At 32.2% G+C, this 17,527-nt stretch overlaps 1 protein-coding gene across 6 annotated transcripts in view; it reads right to left on the reverse strand.

Annotated features, from left to right (window-relative positions):
• The window catches only part of LOC137931236 (four and a half LIM domains protein 2-like), a 230,379-nt gene that overhangs the window by 17,493 nt on the left and 195,359 nt on the right, over positions 1-17,527 (reverse strand). The window contains exon 1 of one of the 6 annotated variants that reach the window (XM_068774659.1): positions 5,275-5,720. The exons of the other annotated variants lie outside the window; for them this stretch is intronic. Within the exon in view, the coding sequence (XP_068630760.1) occupies positions 5,275-5,494 (220 nt within the window). The 5' untranslated portion in view covers positions 5,495-5,720. Of the gene's footprint in view, positions 1-5,274; positions 5,721-17,527 lie in introns of those variants that run through there. 6 annotated transcript variants of the gene reach the window in all.

Here is a 17,527-nt window from a genome sequence, read left to right on the forward strand (position 1 = left end):
TATCTCTTAATTACGATGTAAAAAAGAAGAGAAGGTCACCCAGATGTCAATAGAGAGGGCTATGGAAGCTTCGCAGTGAGAATTAAAGTTAACGACATAGCTCGAAGATTATCTCGTCTGAATTGGCAGTTGGCGGGGAATATCGCTCCAAAATCGCTATAAACGTCTCAAGTGGCGAACACGAGCCGGAGGACGCGGCGTGGGTGAACCTTCCACTGGGTGAATCGGCGATATAGGTTCAGAGGAAATGCTAGATGCATCGCAGACCAAGGCAAGGTCATGGTGTCGATCTTTGGGACAGGCCTCTCCCAAGCCCCTTGACCAAACAAACAAGTGCATTTGCAAAATGTCAAATATTATTTCTTATATAGGCCGATATTATAATTATAATATTATGTACAAAATTCAGTACTAACTATAGAATGTATAATTCATAATAATTGTCAAATTGAGTACAATTAGCAAAAAAATTTTTGATTGATTTTGATTGCGATGGGCTAATGTTTTCTGAGATTAAAATTTGCAGGCACTGACAGTAAACAGTGATTAATTTTTTAGAAATTCTTACTTTAAAAAAAAAACTTTGATCAAACTGACAGCGAGTGAATTGTACTTTGAATTTCTAAAAGCTTTTACGTACATACATAATCCCTGCATATGATGATTTATAATAGTACAGATTTGTAAATTATCGATTTGCGTCACCCCATCCCTAGCTTTATCGCAATTTTTCTCAATAGACAATTTCCGGGAGGTCTTGACAATTTCCGGCGTGAAGCAGGATGTGACTGTACCTTATTACGTATCGACATATTTCTATCGTGAAGGCAATTACAACTTAAATGAACTTTCTGGCAAATTTATACATAATTACCGTAATAACTGTGTGTTTACTCTAAAATATATTCATCATGATCTTTTCAGGCCATGGTCTTCTGAACATAAGCCTCCTTCATAGATATTTAATAGAACCGGTTGAAAGCGATTTCAATCTAGTGCCTTTTGACGGCTTTAACTAGGTCGTTTGTCCATGTTGCGGGTGGACGTTCTGCGCTGCGTTTGCCTGTTCAGTGACTACCTGCCCACTATGTGGCCTAATTAGTGCCACTACAACTTGCAAAACGGCTAGGCTAAGTTACATTTGTTTGTTTGAGAAAATCCCAATTGACGTACACGATAAAATAATTAAACCAATTAAAACTACTGTAACAGAAATAACTGAAGTGTTTGAGGATGTACGAAAGGAATGGAATGATTGAGAAAGGAAGATGGAATTGTAGAATGATAGAAGGAGGAAAAAAGATATTGTGTACTATGAAAGACGATAACGAAAATAAAAATTATTAAGAAATACAAAACCCTGTTCCCAATAAATAGAGGTAGAAGGAGAGGTCCCCAATAGCGGGGGCCATAAAATAATAATTATAAAAAAAAATAGAAATCCCTAGCATCTGGATGTCTCGTTGAGTAAATTATATATCATGTAAACAATTATATTTGACAGTGGTAGCTCAACGGTAAAAGACTAAGACTTTTGAACGTAAGTCGCGGGTTTCATTCCCGGGATACGATCTTATACAATTCAAACTTTGCGCATTAATTATATAGTATTGCAACTGCACATAAATTTCCAGAGAATAGGCAGCAGCATAATACCACACCGCGATCGCCAACCCGCCTATCAAGCGTGGTGATTATGATATACCCAAAGATATCTTTAAAGAAGGCCTATGTCTTCCAGTGGTTGTCTACAACAATATTTTTATATAAACCTTTTATATGCCATGCCTCAGCTCAACCTTTTTAAAATTCTTACGCCTCCTATGCAACATATGTATGTTTTATAAAGCAAAAAGGTTAAACTCGTGTCTAATCCATTTTAGAATTTCCCCCTTTACAATCAAATTGCCTCCTGTGGAGCGTGGGCCCACGTTGGGTTACACTGGGCTTTAGGCTAAAATAACGAATATAATGTGGACGCCTATGGCTGATTCGTTGAAAAACAATTTATAAAACTGTACTTAAAAGTGTCAAATTTTTCTGTACATATGACACATTAATATTTAAAAAAATACTAATTGTATTGTAAACATGTTTACGAAAACAATCAATGTGTATACATAAAGACTTTTATATGTATTTTCTGAAAACCGTGTCAAGGCAGCCCACAGCTGGTGTAACAAACTGTGACAGTGACGTCTCCGGTCGCGTCACAGACAATATAGAAGTAGATGAAATAATAAAAATGATTCTTGCTATTTATGACTTCTCTTTATTGTGTCGGAGTGCATACTACTTTCTTTAACAGGGTATAAAATAAAATGATTAGTGATTATAACTTTACTAAATTCATAGAAACACATTTTAGATTTGCGTTACAAGCACATAAAAGTCCACGGTATAATCCGGTGAAAATTAGTTTTACTAATAAAATTTCTAAAGTATTGCGTCATTATCTACCTTAATTTTTAAAGAATTTAAATATATTTAGCTTACTGCGTAAAGACGATAGATTCCTTACATATATCGAGAGGATTTTCTTGTTTGAAATAGTTAATTATCCTGTTACTCATACGAAAGGAAAATATATTAATCTCAAAATGTAGACATGTACAAAAGTATATAAGCTTCAAAACTAGTTCAAGAATTCAAGTCGTTCGAAGAATTCTATTTAAAATTTCTTTACGTAAGATACGGTACAATCTATGTGTAAAATTAATTTTAAATCATCTTATATATGGGAATAAAGTTCGAAAAGTATAGCTACGATTTCAATTGTCATTTCATAATATTAGTACGTGAGGAAATCAGTACTAAAGTTAGATATGAACGTGGCGCAGGTACTCGGGATTGATGTACATTGTTTTGCCTTGAGGAGGTCATTTGCAGATTCTCGAAGCATGAAGTGACCGAGCACTGAAGGCGCTGAGCCTTAACCTCTTTACAGTAACTAAGGTAGAAGGTTCTCTCAGAAACTCTGGTTCGGAATATTACATTTTATACGATACTATAAATCTATGTATATATATGTACACTACCGTCAGAAGAACCGCATACGTTCCTGATGCTAATTAACGAAATTTACACTGACCCGCGCCGTTTAATTAAAATTTTAATTGAAATGTGTATTCGTTAAATTTGTCATATACAGTATGATTTTAAAAGTAACAAATTTGATATTATACGAGGAGGCTTTAAGGTTCTAAAGTTGAGAGTATGTACTGATAAGCGTGGCGTAGGATGTCCAGCAAGAAGACGACATTGTTAAGTTCGTCACAAGGAACTTGATGATGGTCGCTTCCAACCGGTCCTATTAGATATCTATAGGAGAGACCATGTACAGCAATACGGCTGTAATGATGGTGATAATAATAAAACAACATAGGAAAACTTTGTATTGTATCATCTAGTATTACGTAAGTTATTTATATATATATTATACGATTATATATTACCTATCGATTATCTTTTTAAGTCGATTAAAATATACGTAAAGTAATGTATACACTATGATAAGTACTATTAAGAATAAAAGCTTAGTAAACAAGTTGACATCAAAGTTTGCTCATTAACAGGCTTTTGATGATGAAATCTTGAGCACGTGTGTTGCCAGACGCAGTTGCCTTGCAGTTGCGTGAGGGGTTGTTACTTTTAATTATTATAAGTATATCTTTACTTACGCTACTTTATGCGTACTTATTTTATTTACAACCGGGATTATATCAGGTGTGTGTATCTTAGGATCGTATCACGAATTTGACTGCCTTTTTGTGTGAATTATAAATATACACTCTTTATTAACTTTCGAAGTAAATATAATGCATGTAGTAGAATACGTTTATTAATATAAATAATATTTTGTTAATAAATATATTAAGAGAGATCTTTTCCGCTTCTTTTGGCTAATTTTGTCAACGCTAATTATGGATGTCTTTACGATTGTCAGCTAATATAATATGTTATGATAGTGCGTAATGAATATGCACGACTTGGCTTTTTAATTAAAATAAATATGTTACAATTATAAATACTAAATATAATCTAGGTATCCACATTGCACTTGCATTGTGTGTTTACTTATAATATTTAGAATTTTTAAATCTATACCCTGTCTCAACAGTGACCTAGCGACGAGTAACTCGTGGGTTCGATTCTTGAGATAAAATCTTACATAATCCACACTTTGTGCATTAATTATATAGGATTGCCATTGCTCACATGTTTCTATAGAATTGGCAACAGTGTCCTCTGTCTACTTTAATACCACACTATGATTGCCAATCCATCTGCCAAACGTAAGCGATTATGGTATATACCCCTATAGATATTTTTGCAGGAGGTCTATGTTACTTTTCGTTTTTTTTTTTTTTTTAATTTCGTCGCTGCTGTGTGTATTGAGTGTAATAAATATATCATTATAATAATTATTAATAAATTGTTACATGAAAGGTTTTACATCTATTTATACAGGCTGAACGAAGACACTTTGTAATATATTTTGTAATATTAAAAATATTACAAAAGAGGATTGAAGAAGGAAATATTTGAGGTTATAATTTATAATACATTTATATAACCCGGATAATCAAGTCAGAAAAATGTTATTTCTCACGCTTCTGTCATTCCGTATACGTAATATGAAGTCAAGAGCAATAACCAACGATATGGGAAATAATTTATTTCCGTTTATTTATAAATTTCTACATCTGTTCTTGAAAGCAGCCAGTAATATTAAAACCGAGACCAAAATCCAATTAAGGCTACATTCCAATTTAAGTACTTTTCTTGTTATGAAACTCGTTCGGATATTTCCGAAACAAGTTGAAATGCCATTGAAATGTTTTTACATAAAATTGCAACGCGAAGAAGTTTCAGAAGTAATTTATTTTGGTTCGTTTTGGTTCTTCTTACAGAAAACATACATTAATAAGTAGAAAGTGTTAAGAAACGAAATATTTTAATAAATATATATATATGTTCTAAATAAAAAAGGATATACTCTATGTACATTTGATTAATCTTTGTATCTATTTGTATATACAAACAACTATAGTACAAACAGACGACGTAACACGAACAACATAATAAAAGTATCACCTTACATTATCACCAGTTTAATGTTGAGAGCCACGTGTAAAATCTTCTGTAATAATTATACTATACGTGGGTAGTTTTAGAAAGTCCCTTTCTGGGAATTTAAGCCTTTGTAATACAAGTCAAAGAAGTGCGAACATGATGTTAGATTAATGATAGAATAAAAAAATAAATATACACCTGCAACAGTTTTTCTGGCATCTCCTTGGAGGCATTTGTCTCTCAAAGCGCAACAAAATTTCTTGTTTTCTCTCTCCGCCGTCGCGTTGGGTAGGAACATCGACAATATAGCAACATCCTCATTATTCTCCCTTGCCCTTCGTATTCTGTCCTGCCCTACAGTTTTCGTAGTTAAATGCAGACGTGATTTAAAGTCGTCACTCAAAACGTCCGCGGACATTTTTCATATAATTCCCCTTTCCTTTTATTGTCAAAAAAACAAATAGATTTTAATTAATCGCGACGGTTTATTTATTAAATAAAATTCAATTTTAATTAAATAAAAACACTGAGTTAATAATTGACAGTTCGTTTTTTACACAGGTAATAAATATGTAAAAGCGCGGGAAAAATGACAAGCGAACGGTCGAGTGTCGCCGTGCAGGCTTCGCGGCTCGCAGTGCGGTACTGATGGCTGGTAGGTCCGCGAGCCGGCCTCGTGCGAGGCTGTGGATTTAACTTAATTTATCGTTCATACACGATAAGAGTTACTTCGAATTTCCTTCCCGCTTAGCCGGCAGTTGGTCATGAGTATAAATTGAACAGATAATATCAGTAGAAGGTACGGCAGTCGCGTTTCTGGACTTTCTACTCCCTTTACAATGTTTAAATCTTAATTCAGAGAAATTCTATCAAAATATTGCGTGTTTGCAATGAATTTTATATATTTTTATTACATGTACTATCGCTGGTGTAACTATCAACTTTTCATACGATTTTTACGATAATTCTAGTACATTTTTACGCTTTTTTTTTTAATTTACCGTTCTCAATGACGTTTCTAAATATCTAATAGTATTTTTTTTAATTTACACATTTAAAGAAAACACTTTTATAACCGGTCTTAAATAATTATAAATAGTTATTTTTAAAATAAATACTATGTGATATAAAATTTATTACTTTTGAGATTAGTGGATAATTCGCATCAAACAAATGGTAATTTAACATGGATGTCATATAATGTAGGTTGTGTATTAGTCGCCTGTGTGAAGTGAAAGTGCACTGTCATTTTTAAGCGCAGGATCTGTTAGCTCTTGATAGCTCATCGCGTTTTCAAGTGGTCTGGATGGATCTACCTGTCTATTTTTTTATAAACCACGCTCATACGCTAACATTCTATTCATTTTACACAAAAAATAAATATTTCACTTTGTCTTTCTAAAAACATATCTGCTTTGATTTGTTTTTTGAAATTCATTTATATGTGTTCAATTATTTCGTCCACGTTTTTTCTATTAGATTAATGTTTCTTAGAACTTCAGATTCGAACACCATCACCATATGAACAGTTTAATGTCAACTATATTGGATTTTTTTTATTTTTTTTCGTTATTAACAATTTACTTATTTCTTCCTTCACATATTATTAATGATTTTTCTTTCTTTCATCCATTATAAAATCTTTCACTCCATAATCATTATTGTCATTCGTCGTCTTTCATCCTTCATCTCCTTTCACAAAATATCAAAGATTATTTATCACAGTATTGTTACAGATTTTGGTGGGTACTTTTTTATCTATTTTTAAATATTTTTACATTCCTGTACCATATTGGAATTCGTGGTAAATCAAACGTATAAATATTTTTGTAATTATTTTTGAAAATAATTATTATTATACTTAATAGACTATATGCAAAAATAAATCAGGAGAAAGTTTTTATCAATATCATTATCATAATTTCAGCTGTTGATACTTCCACTACATAGTCCTTTTCTATCGATTTCCAATAGGACCGGTTGGAAGCTGCCTTTCTCCAGCATCTTCCAACAACTTATTAAGGTCGTGTGTTCACTTTGTGGGTGGACATACTAAGATGCAGCTACTATCCATGGCCAGAAGCACTGCATGCCACGTTGCCTATATGCTGCCACTTAAACTTGGTAAGCTATGTCGGTTCTTTTCGTCTACGGATCTCCTAATTCCTAACGTAATAACAAGCTAATATCTTAAATATATTTCAAAATTATTAAAATTACTCAAAATTAACTAATTAAATTTTAATGTAACTCCTTTTGAAAATAAAAAGTAACTTACATATGTAAATAAATACTGTTTTAAAAAAAAATTAATATTGAGTAGTGGAGGCAAAGTTAAATCAAGATATACTGCCTAATAATCTACCGCTATGCACAATGATCACACATGGCTATTTATCTAATAAAATGCCATCAAATAATTCGTTAAATGTCTGTGTGATGAATGTAATGGGCGATAAATTATCACCATGACGCTACGTCTATTCTAAAAGACCTTACTTTAATTATAATGTTCGTGTCTACCCACACTTCGCCTTGTTGCAACTCGATCGGTGAAAAGATGATTATTTACTGTGTAAAATCCCTTATGGTTTATGTTTTATAATATTTAAAAATTTAACCTGAAATCAAAACAAAATATTCATACGGCTTCAGTTTAACGAATCTTGGATTTATTTATTTTGTTTCGGATTTGCACTGTTATTACCATTAATATGTTCCGTGTGTAATGTTTAGTCTAAATCTTGTTTACGTAAATTAGCCTGAAGGTTTCCTGAGGAACCACGACTCAGGCCGACGCTTGATGTTTGTCATCCTAATGAATACTTATCTCATCGGTTTAGGAAGATTTTGATCAGGTCAAAGCCGACCGGAAGGACGAACATCTATATTTCCGTAACAAAATTTTATAAATTATATTTACTTAAAAAAAATAATTTTAGCTTATTTTAAATTTTAAGGCTGCATTGATACCAGATGATTGATGGGTAAGGATAAGAGTCAACATAATCACTCCTTTTACAAATACGCTGAACGAAGCTAAGTAAATTGAGTACTATTTTTGGTTCAATCTATGGTAGCTTTTATATAAATGTTTGTAACGAAGTTTAAATAAGATGTTCAATGATCAAATTAAAATTCATACCCATACTTTAACGTTGTAATGGAACAATTACGTATTGGTTAATTTAGTATGTACCAGAAAAACAACATCACAGTATTTTTACAGACAAAAAGGGACCTTATGCAATATATGTTAGAACTCATTCATAAACTGTGAAGGACATTTTTTTTTCTTTTTTTTTTTATAAAGCCTGTAGAATTAACATAATTCGTGTGGATTCAGAGAATTCAAATTAAATAAACTTTAATTTGTGTGAAAACAATATAATAAGAACCAGTCTGAAAGATTATCAGCCTGAGATAATGGTGTATTGAGAGCTATAATTTTAACAACAATAAAATTTATATTATTTATCTGTGGCATTTGCGATGTGTGAGTTGTTGACTTTGTGTGTGAATGCGTTCTGTTCTATTTTTTTAATCATTAGAAGTAAAAAAAATATATGTTTTTTAAATTAGTAATCAATAACATAATATTTTTTAATGAAATGCTGGCCGTTTAAAAAAAATAATAGCTCTGTTAACATTGTCAACATAGCTTTAGCTTTATAACGAATTCATTTTTATAGCGCTACAGAAAACATGGCGGCATCTTGCAAAAGGACACGTCAATTGTCAACCACAAGGTTGTCTTCCGATACAAAAAGAGTATTATTTACACTGGATTTATTACTTTGTAACTATTTATGGACAAAATTAAAAACATTGTACTTTTTTACTTATCGCTTATAGCACTAAAAGGTATAAATAACATTATTTAAATAAATTAGTTTACGCTATTAATTTGGGTTTATAATACATTGGTTATGTATAACGTATGGTTCAAGCTCTAATAAATTATTTATTTTTCACTACTCTTGAGTCGGCGAATTAAAAGTAAACAAATTGAAATATAGTAATTACCAAGCGAATTCCACGATATTAAATAACATTTAAATATATTTTTTCATGAAAAACATGGTACATGAATAATAAATAAAGCTATATATTCGTAGATTTAAATATCAAGTATAAGCAAACCTTTAAGAAGAAAGATAATATTACGAGACAAAATTAAATAGCGAACAATTTATATCCGTAACTGTTTTTATATTTCGCCGAATAACAATACGCCATGACGGATGACGAATTGTCGTTTTTTCTTCAGTTATGACAATTTCATTAAAGTTTTTTTTTTATTTATTTCATTTTATGTTTACATGTTGTTGAGTAAGATAATTTAAAGTGAAAAAGTGTGATCTTGAGACGGTTTGAGGTTGTGCCAGTACGTTATTTTTTTCCTTAATAATGGACGAAAAATCGCAAGAAATACGTACCCATGATTTTCACAGAGAATTAAATGTTGCTGAACATATTTAAACATGTAGAAACGTAGCCCAAAGAGAAAATTAAAAATGGAACCTGCCTTTCACGAATATCTGTTGCAGTTTCAAACATCGAGTTCCATTTTTGAATCTTGTTTACGTTTAAGTTAGTTAACCAGAACACATGAAGTATGTTTCAAAAATATCACCGATTTTTCTATTGTACTATAACACCCGAAAACAGACGAGTTTTGTTAAAACGAAATCTGGTAGGGCAGCAGTTTTTTCCTGATAAAAATGTTTAAAGCGTCGGCTTTTATAATGTTTTTGAAATGGTTGTCGGTGATTTAGCTGTTTAAACAGTGATGGATTAAAGTTACATGTTAAATATGTGATATATGCTAATTCCAACAAGTGAATAATTTACCCCAAAGTGAAACAGAAGCGCACCTTCACAGAGCAACATCTAATGAGTTCTCTTGTATACTATAACTGCTTTAAATAACTAGTCAGTAACAAAAAGCTATAGTTTGAATTTCGAGCAATGCAGATAATTTGTTGTTTTTTTTAAAAATAAAATGACTTGTATAAAGATACATTTAAAATGAACAGATGATCCTTTACGCATACCGATGGTAATTTTGCGCATGAATGAAGTGAGCAATCAAAATTCCCATAAATGGTCAAAATGACAGCGGCCACAGTCCATCCCTAGCGTGCGTTATAATTTATTACCGATTCATTTAACCGACTATGACTCAATACCTGCTCATCGTCATTACGTCGATTAAAAACAGACAGATTAAAAATAAATTAACTAGTGTAACTATTTACACGTGTTCGGTATACTAAATAGATTAATAATCGTTTTAATGTCGTTTGAACATATGACGCCAGCTTTTAAAAATGTAATGTCAACTGCCTAGAATTATAATGTTCCGAATGTACAGCTTGTTGCAAGATAAATTTGATATACAGGGAGATTGGTTATAAGTGTAAAAGCTTTAAAGAAGTTCTAAACCTTTTTCATCTATTTCCGATCAACTTGTATAAAGAGTTCATTCGCAAATATGTTACTTTAAATATTTTTTCTATTGAAATACTAAATGACTTTTGACATTACAACATCTGCAGAGATATATACTAAACAATAATTAATTTTATTATATAGTAACGCTTTCTTATTATACTATAATTACGTTATTTATTATTTCTGACACCATTGATTTTTGGTTAGAATATTGTTTTGTGAATTGATAGAATTAGGCACATTCAATCCTTTAAATCTTTTACATCAATAACAAATCATCCTACGTCGCTTTATGATACAACTTTTTACAATAAATACATGATTAAATTGTATAATTTTTTTTTTAAATAATTGTCACGATTGACAGACTACTTGTTTGTAAGGATCATATTGCATGCCAGTATTTTAGCGTTTAAAAACGCGAACCAAAATAGGTTTATATTTTGTAATAAATATTCAGACTGGTATGAAATAAGTAATTAATAAAAATTACAGAAAAAATATATAATTATCGCAAATTGTAAACAGGGCAATATTTATATATTAATAGTGTGTTACGAAGTATATTCGTTTTATACCGGTATTTAATACAGAGTAAAAAATAACTTTTCAAATAATTTGCCTTGAGACATAGTTATCATTTAAGACATAGTTATCATTTGAGACGTGAGTCGTCAACTGCTGTACATAGATAGGATTTTCCTGCCTGTTTAGAGTAAGTTTTGGAGATATATTTCGTCTCTAATGACCAACTTTCGTACGAAAAGACGGAATTGAGCACTAGATTTGAATAGATGTTTCTAGAAATAAACTAATAAATAGCGAAAATGTAACTAATGCATATAGACAAGTGAGTTAGACATTTAGAAACGTTACAAGCGAACTGTTTTTTTTAATGTTTCTTATATTATTAGCAAGTAGCAGATAATAGTATAGAATTAAAAATTAGCGCTCAGGAGGCGCTTCGCGTAGCCAACTGGATCTAAAACTAACGGTGCTCAAGACATGTAGTCGAGTAACGGTAACACGTCCTGCCGCGATATGGACCTAGTGTTATGTGTAAACATTTGAAAACTGTTGCGGAATTGAAATTCCAATTTTTTTCTTATGAATGTACAAAATTAGTTCATAAAACGGAACGCTATATCATTTCATTAGTATTATGTATAGTCTGATATAACGCAATGGGATTTTATCGCGACATTACGTAAAATCGACGAGTGATTTTTTTTATAAATAAATAATACCTATGTGACATATGGTCTATTGTTTATATCATCATATGAATAAACGATTTAAAATTAAATAATAAAAGGAACGCACTTGCATGAAAAAATGGTGAACTAAATACTCTTTGGTATATGTCAAATATTGTTCTGCATTTGTCAATGATTAAAAAGATAGAAAGAGATGCATAGACTCCGAGAAGCATAGTGAACATCATATAAGCCAACGATCGTCACAATGACCGGTTCTGCTGTCGGCAGTCCTGATATACTTTTATGTTATTATTTTCATCATAATCAGGCGTAGAAAGTACACCGTTTTACATAGAGTAATAAGACTAGATGTATGTGGCCCACATACAGTTGTAAAATGTACTTAAATAAACGACGTCGTCGTTATTTGCCAAAATAAGAGATATGCCTCTTCTAAAGATATCTATGGGAGGATATACAATAATTAGCCCGCTTGACAGGCGACTTGGCGATCGCAGAGAGGTATACGTACGCAAAGGACGCTGTTACTCTTTCTCTTGTAACTTACTTGTGAACAGTGGGTACTCCATATAATTAATGCACTAAGTATGAATTATGTAAGATTGTATCCCGGGATTAGAACCCGCAATCAACGATAGAAAACAGGTCTATAGCGCTAGGCTAACACTGCTGGGACAAATAATAATTATAATTATTAGTAAGATTTTTGAGACTTGATAGTAATCCGGATATTTACAATTTACTATTAAGAAAAAAAGGTAAAACGTTCTTACTATCGATGGGTGACTATTTGGAAGTATTTCTGAAAACAGCGAGACGCAAACATAACTTTTAATTAAGGAAACTAACATCTATGTATTTAATTAAAATTAAAACAATGTCTAAAACATACCGTCATATTTATCGGCGTATGAGTGTGAAAATTCGCATAGTAGTGACAAAAGTTTAGTGTTGCCATTTTGTAATAGAACATTTTCCTCCAAATTGGCCGATTGTAACGAAAAAAGCTGTGATATATATAAATTGTGTAAATAAACTAGACTGTAGTAATTGAGGATGGACGAAAGGAAAGAGCGGAAGAGAAAAATAGACTTAATTAAGGAATGAAAGAACAGAATGATAGAGATTGTGAGGAATGGAAGAAGAGTATGAAAATAATAAAAAGGAAGTGAAAAAATTAATAAAGAATGTAAATCTCTGTTCTAACAAAATAGGGGGTGGAACGAGAAGTCCCCAATATCAGGGGCCAATTAAAGAAAAACTGGCCGATTGAGACGTAAACATTTCCAATATGGCGCCTTATTCAATCCAATTTTGTTTTCCAAATTGTCGGCATTGGTAAGGCATCGCTGTTGTCAGCTTGTTCGCTGCCTAATTGGGCGCGGGCTATAAATTACTACATACAGGCGTCGGTGAAACATCGCTAGTTAATTTCGTAACGCTCCGGAACTATTTGGGGACGTATTATATCACCAACTCTAAAGCGATGTCCGGAATATGGTCACGAGATTTATTATGAGGATATTTCAATTCTACAATTGGAAGAAATAACTTTATTTATAAGCGTGGGATTTATATTTATTATGTCTTTATTTCAAATTAAAAAAGGTATAAATATACATAGAAGATATTTTAAATAATATTGTGACAAAATAGTAAGGCGAATTTGTTTATAAAATGTTAATTCTTTATTTATTCTTTCAAATCAATTTCATTCCTTTCAAACCCCCATCTGATAAAAAGCACTTCAGTCAACGCTTTTACAGTCGTCGAAATATTGTTTTTCCGGCCTTCAAGACCTTCTTCGATTCGGTTTTTATCTCTTCAATCGTGTGAAAACGGCATCCCCGCATTGGCTTTTTCAGTTTTCTGAATAGCCAGAAGTCGCGCGAAGCCAAATCAGGCAAATACCGTATTTGCCTGATTTGGCTGGATGTGGAAAGATGTAAGTCGAGTTTTTGACGTTTTTCCAAAAAAAAATTAAACGATTTCAGGACCAATCGAGACCTGACTCACTTGACGAAATTATAACATTGGACTAAAACACTTGTAACTCGGAGATAATAAAGCCCTTTGACAAATAAACCCTGTCGAAACGTTATAAACAACTTAGGAAAAAAATCCCGGAGCTATAAAGTATACCGAACTAGACATTGTCATCATAATTTATGGGTTAACACCACTAGTGATTCATGGTACTGAAACATGGTTTCAGTTCGGAACTTATTGATAAGCTTATAGTCACTCAACGAACCATGGCTATGGTCAGGATCCTCTGCAAGATAGAATCAGGAATGAACATATTCGTAGATGAAGGTAACAGATATTGCTCAGCTGGTTGACAAGTAGACGTGGTAGTGAGCAGGCTACATAGTTTGCAGAACAGATAGCTGTTCGGGCCTTCAGGTTCCGGAATGGAAACCATGGACCTACAAGGTGGACAGCCACCATGATAAGACTGCTAGAAGATGCTATATGTATGTCGCTTCTTACTTGTTTTATAGGGGCGGCCTATGTTTAGCAGCGGACATTCTACTGCTGAAAAGATCATGATGTCAAGTATTTAAAATATTTATAGATAAGTTTATATTTTATTAAATTATATATAAGAAAGCTGTGTTCACATTGACCAGTTTAAGCTTTTCGGAAGATACAGATACGTTTTTTAACTTTTTTTTAAAAAAAATCAGTGACAAAGATGAGCGGCAATTTTTTTTGCAATTTATATTCTTCGATATCGGATACGCGGAACGTCACTATTTTAAATCTGTACACCGACAGGCGTCACTCGCGTATACGTATAGTGTGAACAGAACACGAGGGGACCTGTCCCCCGTCCAAACTAAACAAAAGGACTCAGCCCCGCGTGTAAAGTTTGTGAATTTAATTACAGTTCAACCGTGAACTTTGCGGTGAACGAGCAACTGAAATCCCAGTAAGGGTAAGCGCGTATATTTAATTATCAAAAGTGAGTCTCACTGCCATGAGTGATTAGTTTGGTGACACGATCGGGATTACACCGTCTGGCAGGTTTTACTATAACATGGATATAATTCGGATATTGCTCAAAAGTAAAACCTCATTAAGAAGAAAAAATATTTGATTGAATATTTATTAATATTTGATTTGGCATGTAAGAAATTTGAAAACTCTGTTTACAGCTCCGTAATTATTATTATGTAAGTTTTCGTTGAAAGATATCATTGACGTGCCAAATCAATTGCCAGTTACTGTATACGGTAATTTTAAATTCCAGGCACAAAAAAGTTATGCAATAACATATAACATATAACATCTAACATTATTTACACTGCTTACAAAAAAGTTCACAGATAATTGGCAGCTGCGTCCTTAGCGTAACAATACTACACTGCGATCGCCAGCCCGCCTGTCAAGCGAACCGATTATGGTTTATCGTCTCATAGATATCTTTGGGAGAGGCTTCTGCCTTGCAGCAGGCGTCTATGTGCAAAAACAACGACAAATATTATATAAACTCTGACTTGAATTTTCATAGAGCATATAGGCATAATAACGTATGTAAGTTTTAAATACCATAGTAATAGATATATATATTTAGTAAGTTGATATGTGACCGCTATTCAGTCATTCGTAATATAAAAATTCAATTTAAACTGGCCGCCTTTCTTAATCTCCGGATTTAAAGAAAAATCCATATTACAATTGATAACAATTATTAAAAATAAATCCGAAGTGATTTTACATACTCTAAATACAATTTTGATTATTGTTACAATTAGTTTCCCCATTGTTAAAGAAGGTTACCTTTTTCTTCAACAATCAAGATATTAGTGTATAAGAAATTAAAAACATGTAACTAGTAAGTGGAGATCAAGCGGACGATCGAGCGCAGCGTGGGATGTTGTCCGAAAAAGTGGACAGATTAAATTGGTAAATGCCCAGCTGTGGACATACTATGGCTGAAATAATGATGTTAAAATAACTCGGGAATATTACCCACAGTAAACGAGTAACATTTAAAAATTGTTTTTCGTGAAACTCCAAAATAACTCGGAGCAGTCAAAACACTTCAAAAGGGCATGTGGAGTTCACAAAGGAAAACAGGTGGCGGTATGCCACATATTCTAGGAACTCGTGGGTCATTAATGTGCGATTTAAAAGTCAAAATTATACCCCGTTATTATCGCGGCTAGGTCGCGGCATTGGCAATGGCCGGGTTTTTTCTCGGTTTAACCTTACAGACGCCTTATCGAGCCAGAGTAACTCACGCACCTTATATAGATTATATTCGTTGGCGAGTTGCATACAAACATTTTAGTATATGCCAAAAGCTCTGATATCTAATTAGCTTTTATTTAAAAATTGTAGCAAATTTATATATGATAATATACATATTATTTTTAATCCTTAAAAAACCTAAACTATAACTTTTTTGAATATTAATTTTCATTTGTAACCTTACGTATCTATGACATAACTATATGATTCAATTAATGATTATATTGTTTATGGTCTAAACAAATATTTCATAGAAATTCAAACAGTTAAAACAATACAAACAAATTTAAGACAAAATAATATTTATTTACAGTGTTCGCTATTTTCACTAATAGTTGCAATAATTATTTTAATTTTAACTAATTTGTAAATGGATTAATGGGAATTGCATACATAAGGTAGACACGGCTAGACTTTATTCAGAAAACAAATGGTTTGATTTGAATAATGAAAAAAAATATATCCAATAGGATAACACATTTTATTGTCAAATTATAACTGAAAATGATTTCGGAAAAACAAAAGAAACAGATAGAATAATTTTTATCTTGGATCTATTTTCAATTTAATCTCATCGATGAAGTAATAGGCTCAAAGTGTATGTTTGAGATAGTAACCGCAAACGAATGGTCGCAGCAAAAAATGTCCGTCAATGTATTCGCTGTCCGCATGCGAGCCATGAGTCATGCAAGCACCTCGATAGTCCCTTGTAACAGCGGCAAAAGGATACTTTAAGAACGCCTTGATTCATCGCACCTTATTTAGACGAATCAATTAGTTCGGTTTATTTATATGTCAGAAGTGCTTATCCAAATATGTGAGGAACAGCAGGAATTTATTATAATAAACATCTGCTCTGTCTCGGTTTAAATGTTATCAACAACACTGGTAGCCCTAAAACCTATAAAGAATGGAGGGTTCTTCACATGACATAATCATTAGCAAAAAGTCACCATTATGAAGAAGATAATTTGATATTAATTGTGGTAACATCACATAAATGTAAAAAGAAGGAACATTCTCAAAAATCTGACTGAATACATAATAATAAAGTCACTTTAATTTCTTATTACACTAACTAACTTGTTTTATACGACTAAAAGAGACTAAAAACGACAGTTCAATTTCTGATGACTGAGATAGTATTTCGGAGCAGTGCTTTTTGTAACTTCTTCTTAATTTAAGTTCATTCTGTACTACGTAAAAGGAAGAACTGAACTGTGAAGACGGTTTACATTGAGTAAGTAATATAATTTAATAAATATTTACCTTCATAATAATCTTCAAATTTTAATTTACTTCCTATAATCTGGCAAGCAGGACGCATTTAGTATCATAGAGTGAAGATGAACCAAACATTACTAAGTATGTTGTCAATAAATAATATTTTTAAATTATTGCATGAACTTGAGTTATGTCCATAAATCCGAAAAATACAGTAGATACAAAAAAAACCTACTTCTATTGTGGTATATTAATACCTAGATTTTAGACATTTAGTAAGTTAACAAAAA

This window comes from Battus philenor, unplaced genomic scaffold (genome assembly GCF_028537555.1).
Source record: "Battus philenor isolate CCGP_79_NKW_IND1 unplaced genomic scaffold, ilBatPhil1.0.hap1 SCAF_7, whole genome shotgun sequence".
Classification (NCBI taxonomy): Eukaryota; Metazoa; Arthropoda; class Insecta; order Lepidoptera; family Papilionidae; genus Battus; species Battus philenor.